The following is a 20359-nucleotide window of genomic DNA, read 5'->3' as shown; positions in this document are numbered from 1 at the left end:
TTTTTCATGACACACTGTCTAAAACACTCACTACAAAGTGTGGGTTAACAAATATAAACCCACTGCTCAAGTAAATTAGGTAATTTACAAACAATTTACAAGACTCTGACCAAAACTATGAGTTTATATCTGTTAACCCCAAGTTTCTTGTGTTTTTTTCTAATACATACACCTAAATGTACTACATCATTAAAGTACAAGCAAAGACGTTTCATATTTTACACTATTGCAGTAAAGGACAAGCATTATTATGATTTATGTCATCACGGTACAGCTGATTTTCAGATTTAAGTTATGAGAAATTAAGAACGATGAAAAAAACAATTTACGAGGGATCTAACAACCATTTAACAGATTACATGGATATAACAAAAGACCATTACAGGTAGTTATGTTAATAATTATATGCAAATTATGCCTTATAAACATTCCAATTGTTGGAGAAAACTGACTAGCTGCTTCATTCATAGTAGTTATTCAAATTTGCATATTTTAATGCGTATGTTGACAGTGCAATATATATTAACTAATATGCCCCTTGTTCCTATGGCAACAAGAGATTAACATCTGTAAAACATGTGTTTAAAATAATATATTCATATATGCTGGTCAGTCGCCAATGGAAAATTAATTTTAGGGCTAACACAAATTATGACACTTTTTTCACCAATGGGTAAACAAATTTTGAACCAAATATAATTCTTGGAATCAGTCTATTTATTAAATATCTGTTTACTACATAAATTTGAAAACTACTAAGATCTTTTCATCATTTGGTAAGTAGTGAAATGCATCGCTATTTGGTAAGTAGTGAAATGCATCGCTATTTGGTAAGTAGTGAAATGCATCGCTATTTGGTAAGTAGTGAAATGCTTCGCTATTTGGTAAGTAGTGAAATGCATCGCTATTTGGTAAGTAGTGAAATGCATCGCTATTTGGTAAGTAGTGAAATGCATCGCTATTTGGTAAGTAGTGAAATGCATCGCTATTTGGTAAGTAGTGAAATGCATCGCTATTTGGTAAGTAGTGAAATGCATCGCTATTTGGTAAGTAGTGAAATGCATCGCTATTTGGTAAGTAGTGAAATGCATCGCTATTTGGTAAGTAGTGAAATGCATCGCTATTTGGTAAGTAGTGAAATGCATCGCTATTTGGTAAGTAGTGAAATGCATCGCTATTTGGTAAGTAGTGAAATGCATCGCTATTTGGTAAGTAGTGAAATGCATCGCTATTTGGTAAGTAGTGAAATGCATCGCTATTTGGTAAGTAGTGAAATGCATCGCTATTTGGCTAAAATACAATGTAGTATTAGCCACTGTGGTTAAAACTATTCCAGCCTCAGCGAAAACTGAGATATGTAAAATAACCACTGATTAGATATTCTGCTTAGACAGGAAAGACGACTTTGTAAGTAAGTACTAAGATTTGAAATGCAATAAAATGACATTATTCATGCTGAGAGACACACTAACATGTTTTCAACATATATTTCATTATCTGTGTGCAACATGCGTATGTACATGTTTTTATTTTATTTACTTTCACCTTCCTAAATTGAGTTTTAATCAAACATAACGTATTAATAAATATATACCTCAATCTCACCTTGATCACATGACAGCATTTTATTTCATATATATAATTATAGTAATGGAAATTAGAATGTTACTAATACACATAAAGTGAAGATACTGCCAAAAACATCAAAACAATGAAAATCATTAATTTAATCGTTAAAAGTAGAATGACACTTTTTTGTCCCCTTTTTGTGGTCAACAGGTTATACATGTATATCACCCATATAGCTTATTCACATTAATAAATGGTATACAATATGAAGAAATTTGGTAGAAAAACACTTTTGAATTTATAGATGAAATTATTTTCTCAATTTTTGACAACTGGATATGATGTCATACTTTACCCATACTCCTTTGCTGAAGAATCAAGATGGTGGACTACATAAATTAATGAAAAGTTAAATATCTAGAGAATGAAATGTGATTTGAAAAAGCTGTAAATTGCATGTTCTTACATTTGCCAAGCTTTTTCATCTAGGAGTATTAAGTTAGACTTGACTTTTACTTCAAGATTGTTTGAGATGCTATCAATTGGGATATTCGTTCAGGCGTGAAGTGAAAGATGGTTATAATATAAAAATGAAAACTCGTAAAATAGCAGCGGGATAATAAAACACACCTGTATTAAACTGATTTGATCTATCAAGAAATAATATATTATTTACAAGCAGGAAATAAAGCTGCCTAGAGTGGAAACACAGTCCATGTGGCAACGATCGATTACAGATTACAGAAAAATTTGTTGTTGAGGTCATGTCCGGGCATACGTCCAGGGGGTCTTTCTATACATTTGTAATAAATAAAATTACAAAAATCTTTTTTTGTTCATTGTATCAAGAGTTTACTTTCTTGCAGTCTGTTGTGATTCTGTTAAAAGAAAACTTGAAAAATAAATGAGAATTGGTTAAAACTGAGGTGAATGCAAAATACGTAATTTCGCGTTCTGCCTTCAGGGCACGACTGTTTACATAATTTACATTATGTGTCAAGATTTTTACTATTTCTTTATTTCGTTTATGTCACATTATAAGCAATAAATTATTTGACATATTTATACTTCTAATGTTGCATATTGTTCATTTATTTCTGTTGCATGTTTTCATTTGCCATTCTATTCCTCATCGCAGTTCGATCTTAGTGTTGTCAATATTAGTAAATTTTCATTTTTATGCAGGGGATGTCCGGGCATTCGCCCACAGCACACCTATTTTTTGGCAATTTTCCATGTTCAGGACCCTGGGCTCTTACCCGGACGACAATAAGTGCCTTGGCACATGACTACAGTATTAGTAATATTTATACCATAGGCATTTCATGAGTGTTTGCAACAATTTTTGTGCACAAAGTAGTTTACATTTTTTTTCTAGATTTTGACAGCATAGGTATCAAAATAAAACCATATCATAAGGAAATCTGCAACAATATTTTACAATTTTTCTTAACTCACAATAAAGGATTTTCAGTATATTCAATGTTATTTTATGCCAAGTAAAGAAAACTTCTGCCTCAAAACTACAATACTATTGTTGATGTTAGCATTGTACCATAGTAATTAAAATTTTAGTAAAACCCATTATAACACATCAATATCAAATTTTAACTGAATTTAATGAAGTGCATTTTGACATTATAATAAAAACCCAAGCCATCAGCTATATTGTACATCTATAATACAAATGTAGGTTAGAAGTAATTTAATATTTTCAATATTTGTGTGAATTATATATTGTGATAATACAACTAGAATTGTGTACTTGCAAAAAATGATTGATTCATAATGAATATTCATGGATTTGGAGTCATACTTGTCTCACACAATGTAAAATGACTAATTTTTACTGGGTTTAAATTTCACTGATTTAGCATTTCTGGCATATTCAGTGGGTTTTAAATTCACAGTTTTATCATTTAGATAACGTGTTTTATGTTCAATTTTACATATTCACTGGGTTTTAATTTAGCACATTTTCCAGTCAGCGAAATAAGCAAAATTAAAACCCAGTAAATAATTAACCCTTTTATAGTAATATCATAACAGCTATATAAATTAAATTATATGTTTTTGGTGACCATACCAACCATTTGTGTGTGGGAGAGGGGAGGGTAATCAAAGTTTACTTAATGTATGCTAGTTACAAATTATTCATGTTTATGCAAATGCAGTCAAAATTCAACATGTATTTTCTGATTTCATTTATTTCCTTCCATGCAGTGAATGACTAGCACATTATTATATTCAGAAAATAAACTTAGATGTCATTTTTCACATCTGTTGTTAAACCATGATTATGTACTAGCAAATTATCAAGACATTCACACAGACTATGGTAACACAAGGAAGATACAAAGACACAGGTCCTATATTTGTTGGTCAATTTGCATGACTTTACTAGTACATGTATGTCTAATAAACATTTCAAATTAAATTGTCATTTAATAAAACAGTGAATATGAAAATTATGGAAAACAAGCAGCCTATCGGCTGAGATAGCTCCGCTGCTAGCAATGCACATTTCAATTAAAGAACTGAAGACATCATTAGAAAATGAACAATATGTATAGTTTGTATAGCAATCGGACTTGCTGTTTTCAACAAGAATTCAAAAATATTACTTTTTACCAAAAATGACATAAATATTCATCAAAATTAGATAATTGAAGATATCATCACGAAATGAACAAATTTGAGAAAGGTCTACATGTAGTATCTATATATGTACCGGTAATATCAAAGCAATTGAACTTTTGGTTTTTAACAAGAAGTCGAAAATATCACTTTTTACCAAAAATTACAAAAATATTCACCAAAATTAGAGAATTGAAGATATCATCACAAAATGAACAAATCTGAGAGAGGTCCACATGTAGTACCTATATATGTAATATCAAAGCAATCGGACTAGTGGTTTTTAACAAGAATTCAAAAATATCACTTTTTACCAAAAATGACATAAATATTCATCAAAATTAGATAATTGAAGATATCATCACAAAATGAACAAATCTGAGAAAGATCTACATGTAGTATCTATATATGTAATATCAAAGCAATTGAACTTTTGGTTTTTAACAAGAAGTCGAAAATATCACTTTTTACCAAAAATTACAAAAATATTCACCAAAATTAGAGAATTGAAGATATCATCACGAAATGAACAAATCCGAGAAAGGTCTACATGTAGTATCTATATATGTAATATCAAAGCAATTGAACTATTTGTTTTTAACAAGAAGTTGAAAATATCACTTTTTACCAAAAATTACAAAAATATTCACCAAAATTAGAGAATTGAAGATATCATCACAAAATGAACAAATCTGAGAGAGGTCCACATGTAGTACCTATATACGTAATATCAAAGCAATTGAACTATTTGTTTCTAACAAGAAGTTGAAAATATCACTTTTTACCAAAAATTACAAAAATATTCATCAAAATTAGAGAATTGAAGATATCATCACAAAATAAACAAATCTGAGAGAGGTCCACATGTAGTACCTATATATGTAATATCAAAGCAATCGGACTAGTGGTTTTTAACAAGAATTCAAAAATATCACTTTTTACCAAAAATGACATAAATATTCATCAAAATTAGATAATTGAAGATATCATCACGAAATGAACAAATCTGAGAAAGATCTACATGTAGTATCTATATATGTAATATCAAAGCAATTGAACTATTTGTTTTTAACAAGAAGTTGAAAATATCACTTTTTACCAAAAATTACAAAAATATTCACCAAAATTAGAGAATTGAAGATATCATCACAAAATGAACAAATCTGAGAGAGGTCCACATGTAGTACCTATATACGTAATATCAAAGCAATTGAACTATTTGTTTCTAACAAGAAGTTGAAAATATCACTTTTTACCAAAAATTACAAAAATATTCATCAAAATTAGAGAATTGAAGATATCATCACAAAATAAACAAATCTGAGAGAGGTCCACATGTAGTACCTATATATGTAATATCAAAGCAATCGGACTAGTGGTTTTTAACAAGAATTCAAAAATATCACTTTTTACCAAAAATGACATAAATATTCATCAAAATTAGATAATTGAAGATATCATCACGAAATGAACAAATCTGAGAAAGATCTACATGTAGTATCTATATATGTAATATCAAAGCAATTGAACTTTTGGTTTTTAACAAGAAGTCGAAAATATCACTTTTTACCAAAAATTACAAAAATATTCACCAAAATTAGAGAATTGAAGATATCATCACGAAATGAACAAATCCGAGAAAGGTCTACATGTAGTATCTATATATGTAATATCAAAGCAATCGGACTAGTGGTTTTTAACAAGAAGTCGAAAATATCACTTTTTACCAAAAATGACAAAAATATTCACCAAAATTAGAGAATTGAAGATATCATTACAAAATGAACAAATCTGAGAGAGGTCCACATGTAGTACCTATATATGTAATATCAAAGCAATTGCACTTGCGGTCTTTAACAAGAAGTCAAAAATATCACTTTTTACTAAAAATGACAAAAAAATTCACCAAAATTAGAGAAGTGAAGATATCAACATGAAATGAACAAACCTAAGAGAAGCCTACCCAAGGTACATATACACCAAGTATCGGCTTGTAGTTTTCAAGAAGAAGTTGAAAAAATAAAACATTGACACGGACGACGACGGACAATCACTCATATGATAAGCTTCACTCGACAAAGTCGACAGCGGAGCTAAAAAGAAAGTAGATAACTATGCTATGAACACATACCGGTACTTACACTATGCACTAATACATGTAACTACCAGTGTACCACTTGAATATTTACAGGTATTAGTGAGAAATCCAGATTAATGCCACGTATTCCACACGTAACATTCACAGTTGTCCCAATTTTGAACCTTTCATCAGAACACATTAAAATGCTCACACTCACACACACAAAATAGGTTTAAACATAGAACTTCTAAGGTCTATGGTTTAAAGGTACAACTTTCGGTTTATAAATATTATGTTATCATTTGTCAAATAAATAAGTATGCTCACCAAACTAATTTTCACTAAAAAGATATATCAATCAATCATTCAGGAAGCTGATGAGTCTCGGTTATTATCCTAAAAAAATCTCAGTTATCTTAAAATTTAGTTTGATATACTGGAAAAAATAATATATACTGGTACCCTTGTTAGTTATTTTTATTGAGAAGAAAAAGATATACCAGGTACTTTGGGCTATCTATTATATTAATTCACTTATATTGTTCATGGAATAACTCTTTACAATAGAAGCCCCTATAATCAAATATTGCACCTTACAATTCATTGCATTTTAACAGACAATTATGGAGCAATAGTGCCATGGTAACATTGAACAGCATTCTGGTACATGTATGTGTTACAGTAAAAATAAAAGTGGGGAAATATTATTCAAAAATTGCTATTTGTAGAAAAGTTGAACAAAACAAAGCATTTATGCAGAGTAACATTTTTATTACTTTTTAAAAATCAGCATTTTAAAATAATTCCCCTATTAGTCACATTAAGTAATTTTTTTACTCCATGTTTTCAGTCAACAATAAGAAATTTTGTGATTGTATATTGTGTGAAAGACAATGTCATTATAATATAATAAGCTGGTGACCCCAAATTTCGTTATACATGTATGTGGGAAATGGAATGAAAAACCTCTAAAGAATTGCCTAATTGTCAGGACGTTTTTTTTTCAATAACAGAACTATTTCATACTAGAAAATACTGTGTTGAAATGATTATAAATTTTGAAATGTTTTTAACCCCATAAGAATATAATTGCAGTAAAAACAAACAAATAAGCATCACTAAACACTGTGTTGAAAGTGATACACACATTTGTAAGTATTACTGACATATCCCTTATATGGACAATATGTGTCACATTTACATCACATTGGAACACTATCCCTTGTTTACTATGAACACACACAATGTAGTATGTGACGGAAATATAATCGTGTCCCTGAACAACAGATTGCACAGTCACAAACCTCACAACATGCTTCTCACTAGCATTTCAAACTGTTACCTTTCACTAAATTATGACTACAAGCAACAGGAAAGATTTAAACCATATTTGCTATATTTGGAACACATGTAAATTGATTAAGGTATAAGGTTATGGTCGGAATAAATAATGTTCTAATGATTAAGCATATAATAAATACAATTTATGTGCACTTAAATTGGAGATGAACCTCTAATTTACAAGTAAATATGAAATATAAAAAAGGTCATCATGAGAAAATAGTATGCACTTAGTGGTGCATATACACTGTACATGTATATAATCAATATAATGCCTTTGTGCATAATCAGATATAAAATATCAATATTGCTTCAAGCAATACTACACATTATCTCCGGTATTATCCGTGAATGACCATGAGAAAGAGAACGATTGTTAAAAGTAAAGACCAAGACCTATGAGAGAGGCATTGACCACATGTTGGGATTACTGTAAAATGTCAATCAAACGATCTGTTTTGCTGAATTATTGACTCAAAACATATATATATATTTTATGATTTCTTACAGAGTACATGTACTATGTAAATTTTAATGTACACAGTATATAACTGGACTAATATCATTTGGGAATAGAATTGCCCATGAGTTGGTTCTATGTCGAAAAAAAGTAAGATATCACGAATGAAAATAGTTTCACTATCAATATCGATCATGAGTTTATACTACAAAGCGACAAACACTAGAAAAGTAGCAGAAAAAAAGAATGTTATCCCTGGATTCAGAATTTCATGAAAAATAACAAATAATAACACTGTGTTTAGGATCAAAACATATCACTGTTAGTATAGATGAGTATTGCAGAGTTCGGTTTAGGTCGCTATTTTGAATTATTAAATATCGGTAACAATGTTTCAAACCCCCAAACCACAGTGAAACTTAACCAAAAAAAACACACACTAATTTCACCACAAAAGAGTATAATCCTACTGTACCGCATTGGTGATTTCAGCAATTGAAAATGGCGTCCCTATGATAGATCAATTACATACCCTTAAACTACAACAACGCCAAGATATCGTGTGGTATGGGACAAATACCACAAATTATTGACAACACTAAAAAACAATACGACAGAAGTAGATAACATAAATATGCTTATAATAATCTTTAATATTTTTTATAATAAACTTGTATATTATTATATATCACATATTAATAAAAATTAACTCAAAGCAAACTTTAATAACCTAAATATGCAAAATAACCCTGAATATTTAAGGTACTTAACATAATATGTTGTGTATTAGAATGTAACAGTACTTAGACAACAAAATGACAGGCGGCAGTGAATGGGATGTTTACAAGCCATTATGTGCAGCCGGTGGACTCAATATCCAATTGATTTTTTTTTAAATAGGCCACTTTAAAACCAAAATACTTTGTGATGTTTTTATTGTCTCGTAATTTTTATTACACTGTTTAGTGTATGAATCGGTCATGTTACAAGACAGGGACATTAACTGTGTTGCTTGCCTGCCAAAAAGCAGTTTAATGGTATAAGTTGATGGGACCACAAGTGTAGGGAATGAGGACAAAATTACCCACCTTCAATTGAGTCGATAAAGCACACGTTGCCAGTCGTGTTGAAAGCAAGAGTTTCCGGAGCAATACACAATGTAGTAAATAACTCCATTGATGTTTTCTGAATTGAATCTAGTGCTTTACAAGTTTCCATGCATACTGCCCATATTTCGGCCTCAAAGAGGCAGGCCTCTCTAAGCTGCAGTACATCTGACAGGGTGACCAGTTCTTCATCTTCTTGCAATGTCGGGAGTGGGTCAAACTCCAACAAACCTACGGCAGACAACGCCATATCTAATCGTATCCCCTTGGTGAATTTAACCACGGAAATAAATCACAGTTGTTAGTGTAGTTTGTTTGGTTTGACACATCTGGGCTTGACCTAACAACACATTTTATCGCGATAGATCCTAAAAGAAACATGGCAGCATCAAAGTAAAGTACACCTATTGAGTAAACGTACACCGGATATTATAATGGTGTTTTCGCCAAAACACGACAGCTAGGTGACACATCGTCATATTTTAGTTAACACATTTTTCATTCGCTCTTCATTATAACGAATACACGCCGTACCATCGTGCCATTGTCCGCAGTATATCGATCACGAACCAGAAAAACGACTTGTGGAGCCCGGTGCCACAGTGAGTGTCCAGCAATACCAAACGTCATTCACTTTCACATATCAGATTGTAGCTATTACAAGCAATAACCAAGGTTAAACTCCACAAACTGAGTCTATCTTCATGTCAATGTACAACACAAACTGTGAACATTTAAAACAACACAGTCAACAACGGGGTTAAATCACAATAGTGGCGGTGGTCCCGCTGTCATCGACATTGTCGGCGTAAACTACTGCACAGTAAACATGTATCATCACATCTCCAGCCTTGTGACGCTTATAAACTCAAATCAACGATAGTTAATACGTGGCTGTTAGAAGTACTGCTCAGACTATTGATAGTATGTGGCAGATCGTAGCAACATACCAGTTAAATTTGCCACCACAGACAAACATCTGAGATCACGAAAGCCGTCTTGAGACGCACAGACGAGACCGCTATTTACGAATGGTGCATTGTGGGTATTTTTTTTATTAAAGTTGCCCGAATCTGTGTTCAATGCAAATATGACGCATGCCAAACGGAACGGATCAATTTAATTTATTAATGGCACAAGACAATAATTGATGGTCGCACTTATTTTTAATCGTCTCGGCTGAATGATTTTGAAGTGACGCAAAATATCGATGTGGGTGATCTCCTGAAGAGAATGAAATACAACTTTCCATGATAAAAAGTCAAGCATATGTAAAAAAAAAAAAATTCCTCCAGCCCCATCAGTCTTCAAATGGGAACGTTAAATTGTAATATACTTTATTTTAGTTGGAATTAATTTTCGCCGAAAATACTTTTTTGGGTGTACGGAGTTTATATTTACTGATTCCTGACGAGTCGAACGTAAAATATAGGAAACAAAATGGATTCGCTGGATTTTATTATCACTTCAGCGAAAATAGCAAAAATAAATTCAAAGCGAAAATAAAGTATTACAGTAATAGAATAGAATAGAATAGAATAGAATAGAATAGAATAGAATAGAATAGAATAGAATAGAATAGAATAGAATAGAATAGAATAGATAATTCAATATGACATGTAATAGATGGTCATAACAGAATGACACATATTGTCAATTTCAAACCATAATGCTCAGTATCGCAATCAAAACACGTGTGACGTCTTCACTCTGTTTCACGCATTGCGTCAATAATGTGCACATGCTTATATGTTCCCCAGGTTTAATCTAACATCGGATCAGAAAACCTTTCATTATCGTTCAGTAGACCTAGAACGATATTTCCATCGGTATAAGAAAGTGTATCACAATCTTGAGTTTCAAGAGTATTGTAAATTCCTACATGGTGCGTAACGCTTGTATATAAGTGACATTGATCTCTGACCGCATTGTAAATAATGTACGCAAATTACGTAAGAATTGTTGTATCTCGAACTATACTCTCTTCGAATAAATGAATGTAGTGTAGACTTTGCTTTAATTTACTCATTTTGTGTTGAAAAATATGTTCATATTACATCGAGAGTGACCGTAAAAGTGTTTTTTTGTTACGAGGCTTCGATAGAAAACGAATAAAATTTTGTTTTACATGTGGTCTGATTTTTTTCTGATACCTTACGGGAAAAAAATATTTAATTTATTGATTGAATGTTTACGAGAGATATAGTAAATATATATTTACAACATCCTTGTAGTAATCAGTTTTTGTAGTTGGTGAACTGATAACAGAACGTGTAACGGCAAGAAATAAAGACATTAGCAAACAAAACAAAAACGGAAAATGAACAACGCGCTTTTCATTGAAAGTTTGTATACAAAATGTGTGGTCAATCCGATATTATGTTTGTGGGACAAAGGAGAAAATGATTTATGTAAATATTGCCGTAAAGTAAGAGACATAACTGTGCAATATATATCACGAATGTATTAATTCTATGAATATATGAAGGATTAATTGTTTAACCAATATTCGCCAGGTGTACCTACGAATTTAATGTTACTTGACATAGATTTGCGTGTTGAGATAAAATACCGAAATAATTATCAAAGTTAATTTTATTATTCAGATCGCTAAATACCCAAATACACCAAATTAACAGTACCATATCGAGACGAAAGAAATTCAACCAGCGATCAAGTTGACAAGTAACTTATTTTATATGCTGTATGTAATATAAAAATGTATATCAGAATAAATAAAAATGACTAATTGTGTTATGTGTATTAAGGGCGACGCTTTGGGTATAAATGGATGATTGAATTATTTACTTGATCCATACATATTTCAGCTGAGCAGTGGAGTCAATCTGCCAGTTTGTTACTCTCATAGATGAGCCGTCTGTCCTCCAAGCAAACATCAATAAACTTTTTACGCTGACTGATAACAGACTCAGTCTAATAGTAATTCTAATAAAACGGAATTTATGGTTGTAGGACTATAAAACAAAGAGTTACAAACAGGGAATGACGGGGTTGGTCGTGACAGCCAGAATAACTTTTTAAGGTTTTATTATTGCCCCTAGCCTCTAAGCTAACTTAGAAAGAACACACCGAGCTAATATGTAACAGAATTTCACCGAAAACTTTGTGTTTATAGGATTGCTATAGGCCATGTAGAATGACTTTATTCTAGTTTGTTGTGATTTCATTATCGCAATACAGACAGACATGTCTTTATACATAGCAATCAGAGCGGCAAGATTAATTCAGGGCGATAAAATGCTTCACAGGGGAAAATTTTCACAAAATGGTCGTCCTTTCAAAATAATAGGAAACTGCACAAAGCAGTGATGACGTATACAATAACTGATTTGTTGAATGCATCTGTTCTCACTAGAAATAATATACTTGTATATTTCACACAGTTTTCAGTATAGTACGGCTATGAAATTCATAATTAATTGTTACCAACAAAATTAAATGAGAGTACTTCGATTGAATCTCATAAACTTTGTACAGCCAGCTTAGAAAAAATGGAAACCATTTTAAGATGCGATTGTATTTTAATTGTATCAATGTGATTGACATGTTTGTGTTTGTCGTGGAATTGTATTAAATATCTAGATATCGCCCTCTCTGGATATAAGTACGCAAGTATGCAACAAGGGATAAATAATAACCCCAAGCAAGCCAAGCGTGCACAAGGTGGTTCCGATGGTATCCAAGCGGTTCATCAATAGGTGTTCTCAAAATGTTCACAGTTAGATGATACAGTAACGATTACTAAAATGACATTGTTCTCAGCTATGTGGGCACTACCAGTGTCATTAGTGAGTGTGAATAAAACGTGAAACTAAAAGAGTGACTATGATGATATAAAAGAAGGAAGAAGATTGGTTCAATATTAGTCACAACTGCAACCTGCTTGTTTTCATTAAAATTCAAGAGATACAAGCCCACTCATGAACGAATTGTAGGCCGACGACATAGACTGAAAATATCATATATTGTGATACTTTTTGTGTCCTGCATTTAAAATCAATCTGGTTTGAAAAGTGTCAAAAAAATGCAAACTTAAGGCAAAGTTTCTCGGAATACATTACACTGTAACACACAATAGAAAGCTATTTCACCGTGCCATGGGACAGTAGCTTAATGATTGTACATAATAAACCAATGAAAACTACCATGCGATTTATTAACAACTTTTTTCAACATTATGAGAAGGTTTCTACCTTAGAGTTTAGAGAGCATTTCCGAATGGAATTGTGCCAGTGACCGTGAAACACAATTACAATATATACAAATTTACTCGTTTGTAATAATTGAATCCGCCCTGTGCAGGTTATATAAATCATCATGACTGACTCCTAACCACAACGTTTCCAGCTACTTTGGCTGAATTTTAACTCAATGTCACATTCAGTCAATGTCATCATATCATGAATATTATTATTATTTTTGAGATATTTCAATCAAATAGGATACCGAAAATTCGTTTTTTTTTGTTTGGCAGATGTTGAACAGGAATGTAAAATAAAGTTGGCGAACACGTCCTCGATAATCTATTTGATACACAATGCAGACCATTTAGCAACATCCGGGTCTGCTGAGGATTTTCCAGCTCGGTGGGCGTTTCGCGGAGTTACAATATTTTTCAGGGATATTTTTAAAACTTGTATCGACGTTCGAAAGGATAGGCCCTCACCGTTTTTCCCATAACAGCGCCACAAGTGATAGATTACAGAAATCAATCTTTTTTACTGGCGTTGCTGGCATACCACGGTGTCATAATATTAGTAGGACCACAGTGATAGAGGGATTGTGGTAGGACCTAATGCATGATGCCGAAAGTTTGCACACCCTGGTACCTTCTGGGGATATTGCTGTCCTATATAATGACAATGATTTCCAATTGAATATTTTACCGCAGTTTTTGTTGAATCTGTTTTTTTTTTTTTTGGAACTTTTGAAAGAACTAGTTGCATTGTTTATTGTAGTCGAGAAATTCCCAAAATATATACTAGTACTTAGTAATTATAAGGGTGTGTGACTTGTAAATCATGCATATGGTCTCATGTCTCATTAATTTTTTCATAGCTTGTATTGTTGAATTCTAGTATTTTAAGTATTTTAATTAATGTTAAGTAATATAATTTGATTACTTGTGTACGTGAACAGTATGGGAGAAACAAATCTTGCATAACCAATATTACATTTGCTATAATCCTTTGTCACTGCTCATCATTCTTTTACTATAACCATTAGTACCTTCCATGCTATAACCATTAGTACCTTCCATGCTATAACCATTAGTACCTTCCATGCTATAACCATTAGTACCTTCGATGCTATAACCATTAGTACCTTCGATGCTATAACCAATTTGTATATTTTGAAATCCGAGTTCTGTTTAAAAACTGTAGTTGTATTACACATACTCACTAGTAGTTACACTAGTGTTGAAACAATGTGTCGGTAATGCCGATAAAAAGGGGACGTTGATATAAAACACACTTAGCATTCAATTACATAAAACCATGGAAGGTACCTTCCATGATAAAAGACACTAAACAATAATACAATCGCTATCACCATGCACATGGGTGTGCACATGTACCGGTAAAATGATCCACGTTATTTATAAGAATGTTTATTTCCACGGTCTTAGTTATTCATTAGTTACACAAATCCACCATCCAACGTATTCCGATATATTGTTTGTATTATCACAGTGCATCTTTCTAACTACACATGATATAGCACAGACATACATGTCTAGAAACCACTATCATATACAAGTAATAATTGTAGATGAGTCTTGATATACATACCTCACTTATGTTGAATCCAACCACGAGTACTGAGTGTAACACAATAAACAATAGTAATCATTCGAGCTATTGCACTGTTCACGTATAAAACTTACGTATAACTTGTAAACAGCAAATAGTTTTATAGTGAATATTCACGAATCATCATATTGTCAGTATTACCACTTGAAGAGTTGTAAGTACGGAGAATGTTAGACTATAGATTTATTTACCGGAACATGCGAAGTCGAGTGTGATTCAACCAAGGATCAAAAACTCTCTCCATGTGTTTGAGTGGGTGCATGGTCAATCCACAGGAGATTCTGAATGATGTGGGCAGTTACTCTGTGGACCTGCCCCATTTCCTGTTGAACACTGAACCCATATCCGGATACACTGTGTCAACACATCATGTACGTAAATTACCGTACGTAAGATGTAAATCAGTGACTGTCTGTTACTATGGCAATGCACACATCGTCTAAATATGTGGATTGCGAAACAAATAAAGAAAGGAAAAAGCAATATAAACTAATTTTAAATTAATTCTTGGTTTCATAAAGTATTGTGTACAGTCATATGCTGCGTACGCACCACGTGACGGGTGTTACATTCAGTCGCCCATTAACTATTAGTTAGATTGTTTGGTAGCCAAAACATTGTCTGGTTGTATATTTACTGTGTTCTTACATAATGTAAAATACTTTATTTTAGCTGGAATTAATTCTTGCTGTAACTACTGTTTGTGTGTTTAATTTCACTGAATTATTGCTTCAGCGAAAATTAATTCCAAGCGACAATAAAGTATTCTACAGTACTTGGCCACTGCACATGCCAGGCTTCTGAGTTAGCACAAGTCGATAAATTTTTCAACGAGTCACACGGCACATAACATTTTAGTGAGCAACACACATGACATTTAAGCACAAATTGAACAATTTCACGAAAATATTGTTCTCGGTATCAGTACTACAGAGTATACATGTACTCGTATTCTAAAGCAAGAATAAAGTTAAACGATGTGAGGGCGCTATTACTTTAGATGAGTCAATGGCTTTGGCGATAAGACATGTACTTGACTAAATAACAAAGTGTAATCATCCACGGAGCAGAAGTTGACAGATGTCACAATAACAATAATATCTAAGTGAGTTCATTCTCTTCCTTTTTTCAGCTCTGGCGATCACCGAACTGTATCATTCACGAAAATTGTAATTATTTAGTCATTTCCCATTGTTTTTTTCCAAATATCACTGGGGTACCTTTGGACAAAAAATCAGTTTTTCGCCCCCCCAAAAATAATTCGTACTGAATAAAAATAGAAGATGGTGACAGTATCCAAATCTACAATTTTGAACAAAAAAAAATAAAGGTTTTTTTCTAATATAGGTCAACAAAAATATTCTGCTGTCTCAATAGTTCTACCTCTAATTAAAGTCACTAAAGGCTGAACATACGATTAACTAGATCAGTAATTTTTATTTATGAGTTTGTTGTTTTTCACTACTACATAGATACAGTAGTCTCAATTGCCATTTTGAGTGCTTGCTAAAATTGGGGTAAAATTATTCACATTTTCTGTAAGTTTCATTAAATTCAATCTTAATTTTGGACCAAACAAAATGTGACATTGCTTCTAGTTTTTGATTCAAACATTGTATGTGGAAACACAGGGACTGTGGTGGAAAGCAAACTATAAATGGAACTATTTTGTAGATTGTACCTGAAGTTGGCGCCCAAAGAGTTAAACAATTACACCAACATTGGAGAAGATTTGTTAACAATTTTGAAGTAGACAGTTATAAATTTATCGCCCTCCATCATATGAAAAAACAGCTTTGTTTCACAATGATTTGTAGTACATGTATCAGAATAAAACTATCTTTTCCTGCAACCCTCAGAATATATTGTGAATTAATGCAAACTCCAAAGAGTTTTTGGCTTTGAATCACCAAGGGCAATGGCCATGGCCAATGTGATTCTAACCAATGGCATCCTCTCTCCATCAATTGTCCATCACTTATCAAAACAAGTAATTGGTCAAAGCAAGTCTGTGATATAGCTTTGAACGCACAGCAGAAGTCAAATAGCCCCTGATTTCAGACTTTGTCTAAACAGGAACTAAAAATGATATACCGGGGTACGCTATATTTCTATCTACTGATCTCTCTACTTCTCGTTTCCTCTTTCTGTCTATGTCTGTCTGTTCAACCTTCCATCCATCAGCCTGTCTGTCTGTCTGTTTGTCTTCCATCTTTTCTCCATCTTTTTCTCTCCCTCTCACATAAACACACAACAGACATTAAGTTTACATAATTTTAAACTTTATTCTGATCAAAACACAAAAAAACACTAATCAGTATTTACAGTGACTAGTATCAGAATGAACACCACAGTAATTATTCAATAAGATATTACGGCAAAAACTTAAAGAGCTGTTGGAGCCATGAAGTATAAACACATGATACCAGCACCATTGATACAAATACACAGCAACTTGGTGAAGGATAAGATGGTGTCCATTATTCCGTCTTTGGTGTTACAGCTGCTGCAGTAATTGCTTTTCTTTTGTTCAACCTGCTCTTGATGACCCAGTATATAAGAAAGGAGCCAGCAAATGTTGCTATGACGCACTGAAAGATGGAGACTCAACATGAATACACATACCATCAAGGAAATGCTATTCTAAATAATAGTTCCTATTATGATTAAATGTTAATTTGACATTTGAAAGCAATCAACTGTGTAAGTGATATGGTTGTAATAATGAAATATGTGGATAACGTGTTGTGTCAAGATTGAATAAAATAGGTCTAGTGATTTGAGAAATGCTACACACTGTTGATGTGAATCCATGTTCATTTGCAGCACGATTCAAAAACATCAAACTAAATTTAAACATACCAACATTTAGATACACTAAAAATTAAATACATATATTTTGCTATAATTCGCACAAAATTATTATTGTGTCAAAATCCCAATACAAATTTCAAATTATCTCAGATTGCACAAATCATGGAAGGAAAATAAGGCATTTTTCTCACCAACTTTCTTTTCGATAATGTTAGTTATTGCATTGCATTTGCTCCAATGGAAGCACATATAAACCATTAATTGCATGCTGGATCATCAACATACAAGTTATGTCTTATGAGAGACACACTTAGCGCTTAAGCTACTAATAGAGTAAATATGGTATTTATAATTTAAATTATAATGCCCCGTATGTTTTCAAATGAATATCATAAATCATAGAAATGATAAACCCATGGAATATTGAACAACATGTGTTAGATGTTACTATCAGACAATGCAATGAGGTGAGGATCCTGCCAGTTTCCATCCGCTATCCTACATGTACAACAATATTGTTAGCGACTTTTACAAAATTTTGTTTTCATGAATGCCATAAAATAAACAAATACCAAAAATTGTTAGCAATGAAAATGAAATGGTTTAAGTAGTTCATACCTAATCCTTATGAATTAATAAGTTGTATTGCTTGTAAAAAAAAAGCTAATTGTACAGCCTAGATATACAATACCATATTTTCTTTATTAGTAACACATGAGCGAACAATAATAGCAGATAAATTTACAGCAGGCGCAAACAAGACTTATATGGGTAACTTGCATGGGACACTCTTTATCAATGTTGTAATATCTTTATTAACCTCCCTAGAGGCAGCTTAGCCACAGTACCACTGGTACCTGGACAAAAATTAGTTAGTCCAAAATCAAGTAGGCCAAGAATTGTGTGAGATTGTCACAAAATGTAGCAAATTGTTTTCATAACATTAGATAGGGCCAATAATGCAATGTTCATAAGAACTTTCTAAGGGAGTTTGCTAACTTCCCATACTCCCCCTTGTTTGTGCTCGCTGTAATAATGAGATTCACTTTTAAAAGAGCAAATACGATGTGTGTATTTTTATTAACTTACATTCCTTTTTCCCAGCACAGTGTCTGAATTAAAATACTTCTTTAAACCCGTATAGTGGGCAAACTGAGACTCATCTGCCATTCCTCCTGCCATTATTGTATCTGTAATTCAGAGATAACACATTCAGCTATTGGTGAAATAAACAATGCTTCATAAAGTACCAATAAGTTTCAGCACTGCATCTCAAATAATGTTAATATGGTAATGAATTAAACCAAAGTTTAGTAATAGCTTGCAGTCGTATTGCATCAAACACTGATCAGCACATGAAGAATCTGTTATTTTCCATATATGCACAATATATTAATTATTTAATTAAGATTTAAAATATTTTGTGATGGAGGAAATTGTAATGCTTTCAGAGCAAGCTTCATTAATTTAGTCACCAATTTTCCAAATAAAAAAGTGTATTAAGTATTCATCATTGTGCTCTCTAAATAGATACTTTTGTTTTCACCTTCATCTATCAAAAACTTTAATACAGTATTTGTGTGTGTGTCGTCTTACCCATACCATCCCCGAGTTTCTGATGATTAATCCCTAATTCGTACGAATTCGTTTTACAAATTGTATTTTATTTGGACTACACTTAGTACACACAAATCAATATGTATATACCTACTTTTCATAACCATGATTTTGTAATTGACAGTATATCTAAACTAACACGATACGGTTTTCAATATACTCGTTAGCTACATTTGTATTAAGGCTACATTTGTATACCACAGTACTAACATTGCACTGTGTGTGTACGTGAGCTGAGACTGGGTCAGCACACTACCAGAAATAAAGCTGTAATTGGAGAAATGGGGAGAATAATTTGCACAATGGATGTTTGGAGGAGACGAACGTAACTACACGTGGACACAATGTATGAACAAAATCTACTTACGCTGAAGATCTAACAAGCCGGCTTTTAATTTTCACACGTAACTTCACCCTGCACGTTCAAAGATGGCGTACGAAAATCTCGATGGCTCTTTGACTTTTGACCTCGTACGAGATCACGCGAGAACTGTTATGGCGACCTCCAGCTGGACATGTGCGGAGCCGGAACAGAAATACCATTTCTGATAAAACCATATTCATCGATAGCTGTCAGTATCCTTTAGTATCTGATCAGTGAGTATATATCTTGCCTGTTAGTGTTATGTGCTCGTACGTTACTTGTATTTTAATTTATTTCGTCAAAATGTGGTTCTTAAATTCGGTCACACTGCATGGCACAGTGAATACTACAAAATAATACAACTATATGTATACATCTTGGACTTACACCCGCTTCGTGTACACATTATTTACAGCCTACACGGGACTGGTATATAACAGTCCCAGTTTGCGTTACCAGTGAATGTGATCATGGTATTTCGTCATTTAGTTGAGTAAATGTCGTGTGACCACTGTCTGATTGTAGTGCTGGCGAATT

At 32.6% G+C, this 20359-nt stretch overlaps 3 protein-coding genes across 3 annotated transcripts in view; 1 reads left to right on the top strand and 2 right to left on the bottom strand.

The window, feature by feature from the left end:
* The window catches only part of LOC100378671 (kinase non-catalytic C-lobe domain-containing protein 1-like), a 72591-nt gene extending 62118 nt beyond the window's left edge, over positions 1-10473 (bottom strand). The window contains exon 1 of the mRNA XM_078010137.2: positions 9176-10473. Coding sequence (XP_077866263.1) covers positions 9176-9443 — 268 coding nt within the window. The 5' untranslated portion in view covers positions 9444-10473. The remainder of the gene's footprint in view (positions 1-9175) is intronic.
* Positions 10474-17292: 6819 nt separating this feature from the next.
* Positions 17293-19933, bottom strand: LOC102808059 (ATP synthase F(0) complex subunit k, mitochondrial-like). The gene is made up of 3 exons (XM_078010136.2): positions 19826-19933; positions 18931-19031; positions 17293-17618 (listed from the first exon to the last, which is right to left on the bottom strand). Exons 2-3 carry the CDS (start codon positions 19021-19023, stop codon positions 17508-17510), a joined length of 204 nt encoding a protein of 67 aa, XP_077866262.1. The 5' UTR covers positions 19024-19031; positions 19826-19933; the 3' UTR covers positions 17293-17507.
* The window catches only part of LOC100376771 (protein RRP5 homolog), a 73089-nt gene continuing 72639 nt past the window's right edge, over positions 19910-20359 (top strand). Inside the window, exon 1 of the mRNA XM_085504161.1 lies at positions 19910-20055. The gene's annotated coding sequence lies outside the window, so the exon portion shown is untranslated. The remainder of the gene's footprint in view (positions 20056-20359) is intronic.

The sequence above is a fragment of the Saccoglossus kowalevskii genome, chromosome 10 (assembly GCF_978046115.1).
Source record: "Saccoglossus kowalevskii chromosome 10, keSacKowa6.1, whole genome shotgun sequence".
NCBI lineage: Eukaryota > Metazoa > Hemichordata > Enteropneusta > Harrimaniidae > Saccoglossus > Saccoglossus kowalevskii.
This window is presented reverse-complemented; position numbering and strand designations above follow the sequence as displayed.

Excerpts from the sequence above, each read along its gene's own strand:
- LOC102808059 (XM_078010136.2), bottom strand. The coding sequence starts at position 19,023 with ATGGCAGGAGGAATGGCAGATGAGTCTCAGTTTGCCCACTATACGGGT. Across the intron at positions 17,619-18,930 it reads CTGTGCTGGGAAAAAGGAAT|TGCGTCATAGCAACATTTGC; the intron begins GTAAGTTAATAA and ends TCCATCTTTCAG.